The 15,504-nt window shown below is 40.8% G+C and overlaps 1 protein-coding gene and 1 non-coding gene across 2 annotated transcripts in view; one reads left to right on the forward strand and one right to left on the reverse strand.

The window, feature by feature from the left end:
• Window positions 1-500: 500 nt before the first annotated feature.
• Window positions 501-2,561, forward strand: LOC104428552. Its single transcript, XR_005546702.1, has 2 exons — window positions 501-983; window positions 1,631-2,561. It is a non-coding gene; the product is annotated as a 7-deoxyloganetin glucosyltransferase (transcript).
• An 11,667-nt stretch (window positions 2,562-14,228) lies between these two features.
• LOC104420850 (7-deoxyloganetin glucosyltransferase-like) overlaps window positions 14,229-15,504 on the reverse strand; it is a 30,146-nt gene continuing 28,870 nt past the window's right edge. Inside the window, exon 3 of the mRNA XM_010032625.3 lies at window positions 14,229-14,839. Coding sequence (XP_010030927.2) covers window positions 14,229-14,839 — 611 coding nt within the window. The remainder of the gene's footprint in view (window positions 14,840-15,504) is intronic.

Below are 15,504 nucleotides of genomic sequence, written 5' to 3' on the forward strand. Positions count from 1 at the left end.
TACGGAAGATGAGAAAAGAAAAGAATAAAAAGGAAAACAGATTAAAAAATTAATAAATAATTTTTAAAAATATTATTAAAAAATTATAGGGCGGCGTCCATGTTAGTTTTGACCAACTAAATTTAGTCAGATTGATTGAATTTACATAATTGCAAAAGGTTTACGACTCAATTGACAAAAAAATAAGTTTATGACAATATTTGCATAATTGCACTCGGTCTAGGACTTTTTTGATAATTTTTCCCATTAAGCTAGTCTCATAAAATTATAAAGTAAGTACTATAATTAAATTTTAAAGTGTTTAATTCAGCAGTATATCAGAACCCGCAACATCACGTAGATCGTAAAATACCAATTTCATCGATGAATCTGTCTGTACAAGTAGCATTATTCGCTTATAAAAAGAGTCGGAGGCTCTTCTTCCACGAAAACAACACAGAGAGAGAGAGAGAGAGAGAGAGAGATGGTTTATCCTCAAGCAGGAGAGAAGCCTCATGCAGTATGCATCCCATACCCAGCACAGGGCCACATAAACCCCATGCTCAAACTGGCCAAGCTCCTTCACCACAAGGGCTTCCACATCACCTTCGTCAACACCGAACACAACCACAAGCGCTTGCTCCGGTCGCAGGGGCCCCACTCCCTCGACGGACTGCCCCACTTCCGCTTCGACATGATCCCCGATGGCCTCCCGCCCTCGGACGCCGACTCCACCCAGGACATCCCCTCGCTCTGTGCTTCTCTATCTGAACACGGGCTATCAGCGTTTAGGAGTCTTCTCCTGAAGCTCCAAGATCAATCCCAAGATGGTGTGGTGCCCCCGGTCACGCGTATCGTGTCCGACGGTTTGATGACGTTCACTGTGGATGCTGCCGAGGAGTTGAAGATTCCTGAAGTTGTGTTTTGGCCGCCCAGTGCTTGCGGGCTGTTTGGCTGCACTAAGTATCGTCGTCTTGTCGAGGATGGTTTTACGCCCCTGAAAGGTCCGCACTCCATGTTATATTTGTCAAAGGAGGATTTAGTTTTTTTTTTTTTTTTTTTAACTTTTTAGCCAAAAAAGTATTTGCCGCTACCTATTTTGGAATTTAGACGTTTCTCAGTTCTCTACTTACTTCTCTTGCTTTGCTTTTTGTTTCTTCCCGTCCTTCATTTACATTTCGAAAGAAGACTAATTTTATTTCATACATGGCATGAGCATAAAAGAGAATAAGAGAAATGCAAAGACACTAAATCTTTTAGTAACATGCTTACTATAAATAATCCGGCAAGCCCACGTTGGGTGGTATATAGGTCGATCACCTTGGTTTAGGTCATCGGATGCGATACTGCATATACTAATGAACAAATTTCAATAATAAATTATAGTATATTTAACGTAGTGCTACGGTACAAGTTACATGCAAATACTAGTTTACAGCGTCACTATTTTTGTGTCCGAAAAACGAAAAAACATATCTCATATAATTCCCCCCCCCCACACCCCAAAAAAATAAAGAAGACATACAAACACTTTGCGATTTTGTATATAAATCTTCCTTACGGTTTGGACTCCTAGCATGATTGCTAGGGAAACTGAAAGGTGATTTTGTGATCAACTGTAGATATATATATATATTTATGATGATGACAGACCCAACCTACTTTTCGAATGGATATCTGGAGACCTTGGTGAGTTGGACTTCAGGCATGAAAAGCATTCGCCTGAGAGACTTCCCCACCTTCATCCGAACCCTAGACCACCAAGATATCCTACTCAATTTCATCATCCAAGAAGTCGAGAGATCTTCCAGGGCTTCCGCAGTCATCCTCAACACCTTCGACACCCTCGAGCACGATGTCCTGGAGTCTCTCTCCTCCGTCTTTCCCCACATCTACACCATCGGGCCGCTCCAGCTCCTTGCCGACCAGATCCAAGACGAAGCCCTGAGATCGGTAGGGGGGAGCTTATGGAGAGAGGAGCCCGAATGCTTGCCATGGCTTGACTCGAAGGAGCCTGGCTCGGTGGTGTACGTGAACTTCGGCAGCATCACGGTCATGACAGCTGGCCAGCTGATCGAGTTTGCATGGGGACTGGCTAACAGCCAGAAGCCATTCCTGTGGATCATAAGGCCGGATCTTGTGGCGAGCGAGTCGGCTGTGTTGCCACCCGAGTTCATTGAAGAAATCGCAGGCCGAGGGATGCTGGCACGCTGGTGTCGGCAGGAGGAGGTCCTGAAGCACCAGGCAATCGGGGGTTTCCTGACGCATAGCGGATGGAACTCGACACTCGAGAGCCTCTGCGGCGGTGTGCCGGTGATATGCTGGCCGTTCTTTGGGGACCAGCAGACTAACTGCCTGTATAGCTGCACGGAGTGGGGATCGGGATGGAGATCGACAATGACGTGAAGAGGGACGAAGTGGAAGGATTGGTGAGGGAGTTGATGGAGGGAGAGAAGGGGAAGGAGATGAGGAAGAAGGCCATGGAGTGGAAGGCGAAGGCGGAGGAAGCAATTATGCCCGGTGGGACTTCATACAATAACGTGGACAAGCTCATCTCCGAAGTACTCTCAGCAATTGATTGACTACCATAGATGGCTGAAGGTTTTTGGCCAGTTGGTCGATCAATTAATAAATTGCTCCTTGGAGAATCTAAGTTAGATTTTGGAGAGGTCTAGCGAGCTTTGGTGTTGTATGCAATGTGTTAGTGTCTTGTCCACCAATCAATTTGATTGTTGAATGCAAGATCCAAGATAGATGTTGGAGTTCAAACTTGGCCTGTGCGCTATACATGCATGCATGGCCGTGTGCAAATAATTAAGTCTTTGTTATCTTCGCTCGCTCTGGATCTAATAGAACTTGTTCAATCATCAAGCTCGTGCTCCATATATAGCATTACCACTATTTTTTTTTACTACTTTGGATGCAGAAAATATTTTAAAGATATAAAATATCAATCATGCTATTCCTTAAGTGATAATGCGATTTAAGACCTCCTTGATAGAAAAGGTTTGTACATTCCAACCAAAAGTAGGGCTGCTCATGAGAATTTTAAAACCATACGGAATGTAGATGGATCTCGAGTGTAATTTCTTTCACTTCCAATTCTTTCATTTGTCGTTCTTTTATTGTGGGAAAAAGGAAATGAGAGGACGTAATTTTACAAACAATCCATTTTTTATGGATTAGAAGGTTTTGAAGCAAACAATCAAACACGTAATTATTTTTGAGAAAGATATACGTTGTATCTTAACAAGTGATATCCATGAAGTTTATCCTTCAGGTAACAAATGCAGTGTCTCGAGTACATATACTTGTTCGCACGATCTTTCACTTTTCTTGTATGTCAAATCATCCAAATATACTCACATCAAGCCATAACATGGCTCACCAAATTGAGAAAATTTATTAGTTGGACGAATCCATGCCACTCTCTATTTGATGATTTATTTTTTTAAAATTAATTATCTAGACTGCTTAAATAGATACATCAATAGATAATATTTGCTTAGACATTAATTATTATTAGTAATGAAAATATTTTCTATCAAGCGATACCAATAATCATTTTAAGGAAAATGTTCTTCATATCATTTATTTTTTCAGAAATAAATGGAACCCAAGTCACATAAATCATGTGACCAAAAAAAAAAAATCACATAAATCACCACGTCATGTAGATTCCAGTATACCCAATAAAATATTCAATGACCAATTAATAATGTGAATGCGTGAAAAATATTCTATGTTATGATTAGAACATCGAGTAGAAAGTATACAATGCACTTTTCTCCATAGCTTCATTGATCATTAATTAATCCGGAAATCCAATAGATTTGCATAATCCCTAAAGTTTGATACGACTCCCAAATTTCATAGTCATTCCCTTTCAAGGTTCCAATAAAATAAGAAATAGATCGATAATTGCAAGACTGGTCCAATGGGTTGAACCACGCAAAGAGACAAAACTAATCGAAAAACGCAACGACACAAAACTGCATAGAGCTGTCTAATTAGTAGCATCTCCATGATACTCGTCCTTTACAAAGACAAAAGAAACAAAACAAGAATCACAAAAGGCAAATAAGACGCTATCGTTCAATTCATTCATCTTTGACTATTTCACCATCTATCATTTTCGTCTTTAATATGGCAACCTTAACTAAGACTCTGATTTCGTCACATAGCCGTCACACTTAATCTTTCATGCCGTGATTTTAGGCATTTGATTAATTTGATTGAATATGGACCTCAGTGATGAGAAATCTTAAATTTTCTTTCTTCTTTTCCATTTTCTACAAAGACGCGGTCTAAATAGTTTATCCTAGCTAACTATATCGCAAGTACTATACTTAATATACGTACCATACCAATAAAAGGGTCTTGCAAACTGCACTCTCTTTTTTTTTTCCCATTTAATTACTTGATAAGAGTGTTCCGACGATATTTTCAAGGAAATGTAATCATGTTTCACTTCATTCTTTTCTTTTTATCCTTTTATAGGACAGTCAGCTCTTTTTGTCTTCATATGCCAGTTTTTTTTTAAAGCAAATCTTCGTATGCCAACTTCGAAGCGCACTAGTCAACGTCAGGTAAGCATGCCTAGTGGATTTCGTGCTATTTAATAGTTAGATATGCAATAATTTCCAGACATTAGCCGAAGAAAATATATATTTTTTGTTTCGTCCTTGCGTGGCACGTGATTTGCCGGCCTCTTCAATGTTGATGCATATCCATATCATGCTATTATCTAAAAATTGTTCGGTTGGATCCAATCATTTGCGTTTTGAAAGTAAAAAGAACCATCATAATGTTTCGATAATAAAAAAAAAAACCTTCATACTAGCCGACGATCATGGGAAACATTGTAAATTTGATAATATTTCCAGATTCAAACCTTCATACTAGCCGACGATCATGGGAAACATTGTAAATTTGATAATATTTCTAGACTGGCGGTGCAGACACGTTTCTGATGCTTCACTCGTCCAAAGTACTATGTTTTTTCAGGTTAGGTGAGCGCCTAGCCGGCACTTGTCCTAAATATTGATTAGACCTATTCCCGGACTAGGGGAGTCGCGTATGGTCCCTAAACATGGAGAGTAATTCGAAAAAGGAAAATGATAGGGACTATCGTCCATACCCTCCATTTTCTGAACATGTATTGCAAACCCTCTTTCTATGGTGGAGAAATAGTGTTACTGGTCTTTCACCATGAGCGTGCATACACTCCTCAAAAAAGGAGCTAGCGGAAGAATTGCATAAGCACATTAAACCATATAGTCACATGATGTTGTTTCTCTGGCCACAAAAGCCGTATGTTCATCGTACCAAGGAAAATAGTTCTCCGTATAAGGTCAGAATTTGGAACGCCAAGGAGAACAAAAAAGAATGGAAAACGAAAAAGGATGGCCGGTGGATCTATCTACAGCGTTCATTTTTGACGACGTTCGTTTGTTCTCTTATTGCACGAGCATGAATGAATCAAGACGCGGGTTTATTTTACGAGCTTATACCGATACACACATGAAATGAAAGCCCACTGACCCATCAACCCCATCTTCTGCGATTCTGTGGAGAGCCTGTCTTGTCTTCTCACGGAGAGAGAGGGAAGGAGGGAGGGAGGGAGGGAGATGGGTTCTGAAGCATGAGATAAGCATCATGCAGTGGTCATTCCCTACCCAGCACAGGGTCATATAAACCCTATTTTGAAGCTCGCCAAGATCCTCCACCTCCGAGGCTTTCACATAACGTTCGTGCACACCGACTAGAACCACAAGCGCTTGCTTAAGTCCAGAGGCCTGAGCTCTCTCGATGGCTTGCCTAGGTTTCACTTTGAAACCATCCCCGATGGCTTGCCAACGAGTGATTCCGATGAGGATGTCCCTCAGCACATCCCTTCTCTTTGTGATTCCACTTCCAAGAATTGCTTGGCTCCTTTCGTGGACCTCCTCGGGAGGCTCAATGATAAGTCTGTCGATGATACTGAGGTTCCGAAGGTGAGCTGTGTGATAGCGGACGGCCGCATGTGGTTTGCACTTGATGCTGCGGAGAAGCTTGGAGTGCCTGGTGTGCTGTTTTGGACTCTCAGTGCTTGTGGGTCTTTGGTGTATACTCAGTACCATATGCTCCGCGAAAAAGGGCTATTCCCCCTTAAAGGTTAGGGAAGTATAGGATTTTCTTTACTCTGTATTAAGTTTATTCTGTATGACATGAATCATCTTAAAATCCCGGCTGATTGATTGGAGTGTGTCCTTTAAGATTTTGAAACTTCTTGTGATAACTGTGGTCTCAAACACAATTCCTTCAGCTGGTTTGTTTAGTAAATTGTCATTGTTGATTATGTTATATCCATGTGTTTCGATGCAAATGCAAGTTATCTAACGAATGGATTTGTAGACACCACCATAGACTGGATTCCTAGTATGAAAAACATTCGTTTGCGAGATCTTCCCAACTTCATCAGGACAACTGATGGTATCAACTACATACAACAGATGGAAAGAACACATGATGTCATGCCCCAATCCTCGGGCACGCACCCATCCCTCACCTTGGTCGATTAATAGTGACGTTCCAGGATGCATCGCCGACCCTATCATTTTAATACGCATGCAAAAGCATATAATAATAATAATCCCCATACAATAAAGCAATGTGATAGGAAAGTAGGACTCCAAATTTTCACACTTTAAAAGCAACCACACTTATATACAATGCAAATCATGGTGCAAATATATACAAGGTGAATCGTTAAGTCAGGTTCTAAACCACTAGTTCATAAAACAAATTCTGCAGAAAGGGAATCAACTCCCATCAAAAGATGATTGTCCTATGACTAACTAGTCCAATAGGATCATCAGTTCTTTAGGCTTCACCTTCTACACTTTGGGCCGCCGCTCCTTCACCAATGCCATCTAAGGACCTGAAAATAGTTATTCAATAACTAGTGAGACAACGTCTCAGCAAGTTCTACCTCCTAAAACCCAATTAGGAAGCCAATACACTCTAGAGGCTGCCTAAGCACAACACGAGTCAAATGACTTATCTTGGCCTCAGTTCTTTCCTGCAAATCGGTATATATATCAAATATATACGATCACATTACATCACATCAATAAGATCGAACTATCGATCAATCGACTTAGTCGATTACATGTCACCATGACCTTTCCCTAGCTGGTACATTCAATATCATCTACTTTCCAAGATGGTATATCTAGTCATCGAGCCCACATGCATTCTCCAGGTTAATGTACTTAGTCACTGAGCCCACGTGTATTCTCCAAGATGGTATATCTAGTCATCGAGTCTATGTGCATTCTCCAGGTTGACATACATAGTCACCGAGCCCACGTGTATTCTCCAAGATGGTATATCTAGTTATCGAGCCCACGTGCATTCTCCAGGTTGACATACTTAGTCACCGAGCCCACATGTCATCTCCAAGATGGCCTACCTAATCACCGAGCTCATGTGCATTCTCCAAGTTGACATACTTAGTCACCGAGCCCACGTGCCTTCTCCAAGGTGATATATCGAATTGTTGAGCCAACAAATTATGACATATTTCTTTAAGATGACATCCTTAGCCATCGAGCCGACGTAGTATGGTATTCTTTTTCACATTCTATCATACCTGTTAAAATAGCCGTGCGTGGGTACACGGTTGGCCTTAGCCAAAATATAACGATTTCACTTTTCCTAGGTCCCACCATTTTCAATAGCCCATAACATACTTTTGGCGTTGTAAACCAATGCTCGGTTAATTTCCCATCAATTACCAAAATTGATTAGTTTAGGAATAAAATCAATTTATCACGATTTAGCACTCAAATAAATAAACGGACTACTCCACGATAATTAGCATACAATTTTGATTGTTGGCTATCCTAGCCTAATTTTCGGAAAATAAATTAATTAAGAATATAATTCCGAAAATTATAAATAATTACAATAAATCCAATTTAGGCCCGTAATGCTTAATTGGAAGCCAAGAAGAGCCCGGAAAATTACCGAAACTCGTTCAATAAATAATAGGACTTGTCTACTTGCTAAGTACACTAACTATTTGCCTAACATGCATAAATAAGTCTCTAATTTAATTATTCTAATCTAATCTATCCACCAAATTGCACTTAATTAAATCTAATCAACTCATAAACATCATTAGCATACTAATAAGGGATTAGTGAGCAAAACTCACTTGATTAACGCGCGAGTCGGATCAAACTGACAGGAACGTCACGGGGGGACATTTTTCTCCAAAGCAGGCCTAAGCTTCGAGGCTCGGAACACCTCCAAAATGAGCCTAACACATTGCTGGAAACCCACTAAGTTTTTGTTCTATTCTTGCTAAAACATAAGGGAAACAAGCTTGGTTAGGCTTACATTTCTACTTGCTAGACTGCAGAGAGGAAACCGGCGGCTTCAACGGCGAAAACAAGCCGATTGGAGTTCTAGCGAGCGGGTGGTCGGCAACCGGTGGCTCCCGGGATCCAGGGGCGAGATGTGCTGGTGGTTGGAACAGGCAAAGGAAGGGTCGGAATTGGGAGAAACTCAAGAAAAACGCTAAACAGTTCACTCAGCAGGGCTCTAGATGGTCCTGTGACCGGTAACTTCACGTCGGTGAACCAGACGGTCGGTAGCTTCGTTCGGGATGAGGTTGGGCTTGATGGAACGATCTGGATGTCCTCGTCACGGAGATGGGTGGATCATTTGCTAATTCATTCGGGAAGTCAACTTTTTACTCGGATCTTTGGCGAAAGGTTAGTTGGAGCAGAAATCGGCAGAAGTGGAAATAGAGGAGGAAAACGGTCCGACGATGGTGTGGCTGCTTCGGCGACTTCCTTGGCTGCTAGTGGTCTTTGAACAACAAGGATGGAGGGAGAGAGAGATGGCTTGGATGGCAATGAGGGAGAGAGAGAAGGAAGAGATGAGGTTGGAGTTGGAAGGTTAAGGAGATAAGGACTCCACACTTGCTTATCTTTCACTGCTTTGTCCCATTGACCCATCCATGACCATGCACACCTTCCTTGGCTCTCAATGAGCCACCAAGGCTCTTTTTACAACATTGATTTGGTCCAAAATGGCTAGGGGAATGGGGGCATGTGAATTTGAGGGGCTTTGGCTTCAATTGGACATAGTTTCATTTTCAATTCAATCTCATATGACCTTTATAAATTCAATTGAAATATCAATACTCCAATTGATATTTTCCATCACCTATGTGATAAGGCTAGTACAAGCACCTAGAGGGGGGTGAATAGGTGATCAAAGAAATTTTTGCTAATCTTAACAAAATAAATTAACTTCTATGAATAATAAACTGAAGGCGTGAAGAACTATAAACATTCACATAGAGTTGCGATTTAAAGTAAATATAAGGGCAAGAGAATTGAAACACAATTTATAGTGGTTTGGCTTAGATCAAGCCTACGTCCACTCTCTCGCACTAATAGCCCACCGAATGGATTCCACTATGAACCAAAAGAGATTTTACAATCTCACGTTCTTGATTCCATAGTGTAGAGACTCTACTACACTTCCTCAAGGTCTCTCAAATATCTAATCTCTTTTTGAGTACAATTTAAGCTCAACAATTGAAAAAACAAATAATTAGGAGTTTTAGACTTTAAAATTTTTCTTTCACGCACACACTTGAATAACTTGAGCGTCTTCCTTATATACTCCTTCATGCATTCATAACCGTTGGCACCTTCCAAAGGAGTTCTTCCAATCATCCCGTTTGACAGAATCAATTAGGGAGATCTCGAGTTATTTAAGTAATGTGATGATAGCCCTCTTGCTCACCCATACAATCAAGATCTAGGTTTATATAAGTAGAACCTTCCAAGTATACTTCACCAATCAACGGATTTAAATTACTCGAATTAATTTCAATACAAATAATAGATCTCGAGGTGTTATCTCTAGCTGTGAGATCTTCTTCAACCGTGTGAATCAAATCCTTAAAGATGTACTTTCATATGGATAAATCTTCTTCAACAGATAATACTTTTCTTCATCAGTCTGGAAACTGTCAATGAGGGCAGACTTTAAATCTTGAGTCTGGAGGTTTTCAGACTTTAACAATAGAGTCTGCAAGTCTTCAGATTAGATTAATGGAAACATTTTGTCAACTTCAAAACAAATCTGGAAGTTTTCTCCAACAATCTCTCCCTTTTTGATGGTGACAAAACTTTCCCGCAAATTTGAATACTTTTAACTTGCAAGACAGCACTTAAGCAAGCCAGATATCCCGTAAAAGATAATAAGATTAGGATAAGGATAGTAGCGATTATGTAACCACAGAAAACATGTTAGTCCTGTAAAAACAATTATCCTTACCACAATCATCAACATATCTTAAGTTATTGCAAACAAAAAAAAAAAGATCAAATCAACAATTCTAATCAGTCAAACCACAACCAGACAAAAGATAAGTCCAAAAATCCAAAGCATAAAAACCAAATCAAATCTGCACCAAACTTCTCCCCCCTTTTGTCAACAGCAAAAAGTGGAGAGTAAACAAAAAGACTTTGAAAAAGAGTTGTTGAAAATAGGATCAGAATCGTGCAAAGACACTGAAGTGGCCATGAAAGCATTCTTAAGATCCTGTATCTCATAACCCAAAGCATATTGCTGCTTCCTCGCATCCAATAAGATTTCTAGTAGCCTTGAAAATCTGTCGTTTGTCCTGTTGCAACATTAGGACTAGCCGAATCAAATCCAAGGGTTTTGAGAATGGATGGAATTTCAGCAGATTGTCCACCATGACTATGAGTAGAGGCTTCTGGATAGTGAGAGGCATACACATCCTCAAGATCCGCTGCAAAACGACTCACATCACTAGTAATGATAGGCGAAGAAATACCTTTCTTTTTAGCTCCCCTTGTTTGGTTACCTTCAGGTGGAGTAGGTAAGATTTCTTCTTGATCGACTTTGACTTCAGAGTGATGCGCGTCAGCAGTTCCAATTCCTGCCATCTCAGATGCATTGGACAAGGAGACGGCCAAGGTTAGCTCAAAAGAGTCTTCTTGACCCTGGTCTTCTTCTCCTTCTTGTCCTCTCTCTTCTCCTCTTCTCTCTTGTTCTTCCTCTTCTCTTTCTTCTTCTTCTTCTCTTCCTTCTTCCTTTGTCCTCCTCTGTTCTTCCTCTTCTCTCTCTTTTTCTCCTTCTTCTGGCTCTACTCGAGTCTCTTCAAAACTGACAAAGCTCTTCAAATTGCGTAGAGCTGAAAGGGTCATTTCATCCTCATCCTCTTCATCCTGTAAGATGAGAATTCTTTTTCTCTTCATTGGAGTAGCCATGGGCTCCTTGCCTTTCCTTTTTGCTATAGCAAAGTCCGGTTTTGCTTTCACAGGAGACTTATCCTTCATACGCTCCAACACCTTGTTCAGTTCTTTTAATCGCATTTTGGTGACTATTTTAAAACCAATCACCATTGGAGAAATTGTTGTCAAACATAATGGTGCAGGGATGTGAATTTTAAAATGTCTAAAGAGGCGCGTGATAAGAGAAGAATAAGGAAGTTGTCCCTTATCCTTCACCACTGATCTGTACATGTGAAACAAGATGGTATGAGGCAGAGAGAATTTGTAGCCGATGTTAATGTCATACATCAATTTTGCTTCAGACCGAGAGACATCGGTCTGGATGTCAACTTTGGACAGATGCAGTTGATGACGATCTTGTGTAACAAGATGTTAGTGGCATTCATCCTGGAATAAGAGATCTTCCCTTCAACGTCTCGATCTTTCACCAAGGACAAAGTAGCATGAGCAGCAGAGACACTAATTGGTTGGAAACTTGATCTTTCCACCCCAATTATATGAGCCAAAGTGTCCATAGTCACCAAAAACTCCTTCTCTCTAACTGTAAAAGAGAGCATCCAAGAAAGATAAGTTCGAGTAAACGTATGCAGTAAGCTTTGGATAAGCAGCGGTGGAATCGAATAGAACCGTTCCAATTGCAATAAAGCAAACTTCTCTCACAGATTGACCTTTATTGAGTCAAGAAATTCAAAGTCAATAGTCCTAGGGTTCATAACTCCTCTCTTCATCAAATTCAAGTAAACCCTCTCATGGCTTTTCAATCTGAACAAATTTGAGCCATCACAATCAACATTTGCAGCCACTCCCATTCTAGGCTAAAAATGAGTAAACATACATTCATCGTCGTCATATCCTTGTGGTTGATTGGTAGTCCCAAAGCGTAGGTCGCTAGGAAAGTTAGCGAACGCTTTTTCAGCCGATCCCTTTTCGGCAAAACCCATTTTTTCATATCACGCAGAAAAAGAGTCTCGTTCTTATAACCTCTCTCTCTCTTAGGTATTCATCAATCAAGGACATAGGAGTTCCTCCTCTTTTCAAATTCGAGTAAAGTTTGAAAGCAACTTGAGGAGTTAAAGTTCTTACAGGATCCACTTCTTCCAACACTTCTTCTTCTAGAAGAGTCAGTGGTGGAGTTTGATGCCGCTGAGGCGGTTGATGTTGTCTTCGACATTGAGATGGAGTAGAATCTTCTTCTCCAGTTAAGTCGAAGTGCGTAGAACCCTCAGCCATGTGCCGTGGTCTCCTACTTGCAATTCTTGATGACTTTCTCGAATACATTGTCTCTTTTTAGCTTGGAAATCCTTTTAAGAGAAGTTTTGAGGCTAAGATAAAGTTCATCAATATATTTTGAGACTTTAGTAGGAATTTTTAAATTACTTACCTCAATTTCGTTGTCTGAGTCTGAGTCTGTATCTATCTTAGAGTCTGAATCTGATTTTGATTTTGCCATTAAGCAAATATTGACATAATCTTCGTCACTTTCTTCGCATTCAGCATCACTCCAAGTTTCTGGTTTGAGAGTCTTTTTGTATTTCTCAGCTTTTCCCTTCTTTTTCTTCAACAAAGAACAGTTGGGTCTGATGTGTCCATTTTTCTTGCATTCAAAGCAAATCACATCTTCATTGGACTCATCATCTTCAGTTGATTTGTTTTGAAACTTTTGTGTGTTTTGTTTCTTCCAATTGAATCTTCTTTCCTTTTTGTTCAATTTTCTGAACCTCCTTATCATAAGTGCTAGCTCTTCATTGTCCATATCTTCTTCCGAGTCTATAACATCAAAGTTATCGTTAGATTTTAAAGCAATAGACTACTCAACGTCATAGGACTGAAGTGTGCCAACAAGTTCATCTACAGAGAGTGGCATGATCCTTTGTGTTTCCCTTATTGAACTCTTTACGTGATTCCAATCTTTGGAGAGTCCACGTAGCAATTTGTTGACCTTCATGGGTCCTAAGATTGGTTGTCCCTGATACTCTAGACCATTTACAATTTCTATAAAATGACTAAACATGTCAGTGATAGATTCTCCTGGATTCATCTTGAAGGCTTCATACTGTCCGAGCAGAATATTGATTCTGGTTTCTTTCACTCGATCTGTTCCTTCATAGGTAATGTGCAGTCTATCCCAGACTTCTTTAGCCGTTTCACAATAAGATATCCTGTTATACTCAGTATGAGATAATGCACAATATAATGAGTAAATTGATTTTGCATCAAGAGATTGTTTCTTGGTTATCTCTTCTTAAATCATCTTGCTAGCCTCTACAACTTCTTTTCCTCTCTCTAAAACTGATGTAGCTTTAGGAATGATTCATTTTTCTACCACATCTCATTCCAGAGGATCTTTCGATCTTAGGAATGTCTTTATCTTGTTTTCCATATACTGTATTACTTTCTATCGAAATAAGGTGGTCTGGTATTGCTTTGGCCTTCAACCAAACCTGGAGCCAACATACTAGCCATGGATCTTTGATTCAGAAGTAAAAAACACTTCAATTTAATGAGTACACAAGCTCTGATAACCTTAATCATCTCAGGCCTTCTTCTTGTCCTCTACTGTAAATTGATTGTAAAAACCTTTGATTGGCCGGCTGCAAATTTTTCAAACTATGTGCTTGCATGGCCAGTTTCGAAGAGTAAATTCTGTTGTAATCAAGGTGACGTAGCCTTTGTCAATTCAAGGTAGCCAAATCATTGTCTTATGTATTAATGGTTATCGAAACGCTAATTCTAATCTGTTAATCGAAGAGACCGTAATTTATCATTACTAATTTATCTTATAGAACATCATGGATTTTGGATAAATAATAAATGACAATAAAACGGGCCTCTCAGTGACCATGAACAACATTGATCCGGAAAAGGAAATCGACCGTGAATGACAATAAGAAGCACACATCAAATTACGAATTTGCATTATAGGCCACGGAGCTTGTTGACTAGCCTTTCAAGGTTGGTATGAGAAGAACCGCCCGGTCTGGTTGCTGCCTCCCCTCTCTCCTTCCACTCCGCGGCCTTCTCTCTCGCCTCTCTCCCCTTCTCCCCTTCCATCAACTCCCTCACGACCCCTTCAACTCTCCCTCTCTTCAAACCATCACTTCCGCCATCGATCATCTCCAGCCCGATCCCCCACCTCGCGCACGCATACAGGCAGTTCATATGCTGCTCGGCGAAGAAGGGCCAGCAAACGAGCGGCACTCCCTCGCACAAGCTCTCCAGCGTGGAGTTCCACCCACAATGCGTCACGAAGCCTCCGACTGAGCTGTGGCCCAAGACCCTCTCTTGCGCGCACCACCCCACGATCAATCCTCTATCCCTTATCTCCTCCCTGAACTCTTCCGAAATCACGTCTTCCCCGCCATCGACCACGTTCGGCCTGATGACCCACAAGAAGGGGCACTTGCTATTGGCCAGTCCCCAAGCGAATTCCCTCAGTTCTTCTCGGGTCATCGTTATTAAGCTCCCGAAGTTCACGTACAGCACCGACTCGGGCTCTCTCCCGTCGAGCCAACCCAAGCATCCGCCATCTTCCCTCCATAGGCTTGATTGTATAGACTCCAACGAGTTTAAAAATTGAGAAAAATTGATAATCAGAGTTCAGAAAAATTGCTTGTTGTCGCTAGTTATGTCGCGCAAGATCAAATTGGTATTTCTATAATAAATTTGAAATTTTTTAATAATTATCTCGATATCAGCACCATTAGGGACTTGGCCAATTTGCCTCCATGTATCAAAGAGGATTAACTCAAGTTCGGGAGGAGAAGAACACTAGGAGGCCAAAACTTTCGTACTATGTTTACTTGTGTATCAAAACATTTTTTTTTTCGCTTACTTAAGTGCCAAATTGGAGTAAAATCATTCACTTAAAGTACAAGTTCCGCCAAACGTTCCACATGAAATTTTTTAATATTTTGAATATTTTGTTTTTGTTTTTATTTTGTTTTTTTCTTTAGGGCTGGCGAGTGTAACCGATGACCGTTGCTGGCCACAAAACCCTCACATGAGGGGCCACCTTGCCCTTGGCCGCAAAGGCACTTAGTGAGGCCATCGAGGCCTCACTAGCCACTAGTGAGGCCATGACGCCCTCACCCATGGCCTTCATGGTCAGGGCGAGGCAACTCTTGCCCAAATCTAGTCGTGAAGGCCATGGTCGAGGGCATCATGACCTTGCCAGCCTTAGGTGAGGCACCAT

Source organism: Eucalyptus grandis, chromosome 9, assembly GCF_016545825.1.
Source record: "Eucalyptus grandis isolate ANBG69807.140 chromosome 9, ASM1654582v1, whole genome shotgun sequence".
NCBI classification, from domain to species: domain Eukaryota; kingdom Viridiplantae; phylum Streptophyta; class Magnoliopsida; order Myrtales; family Myrtaceae; genus Eucalyptus; species Eucalyptus grandis.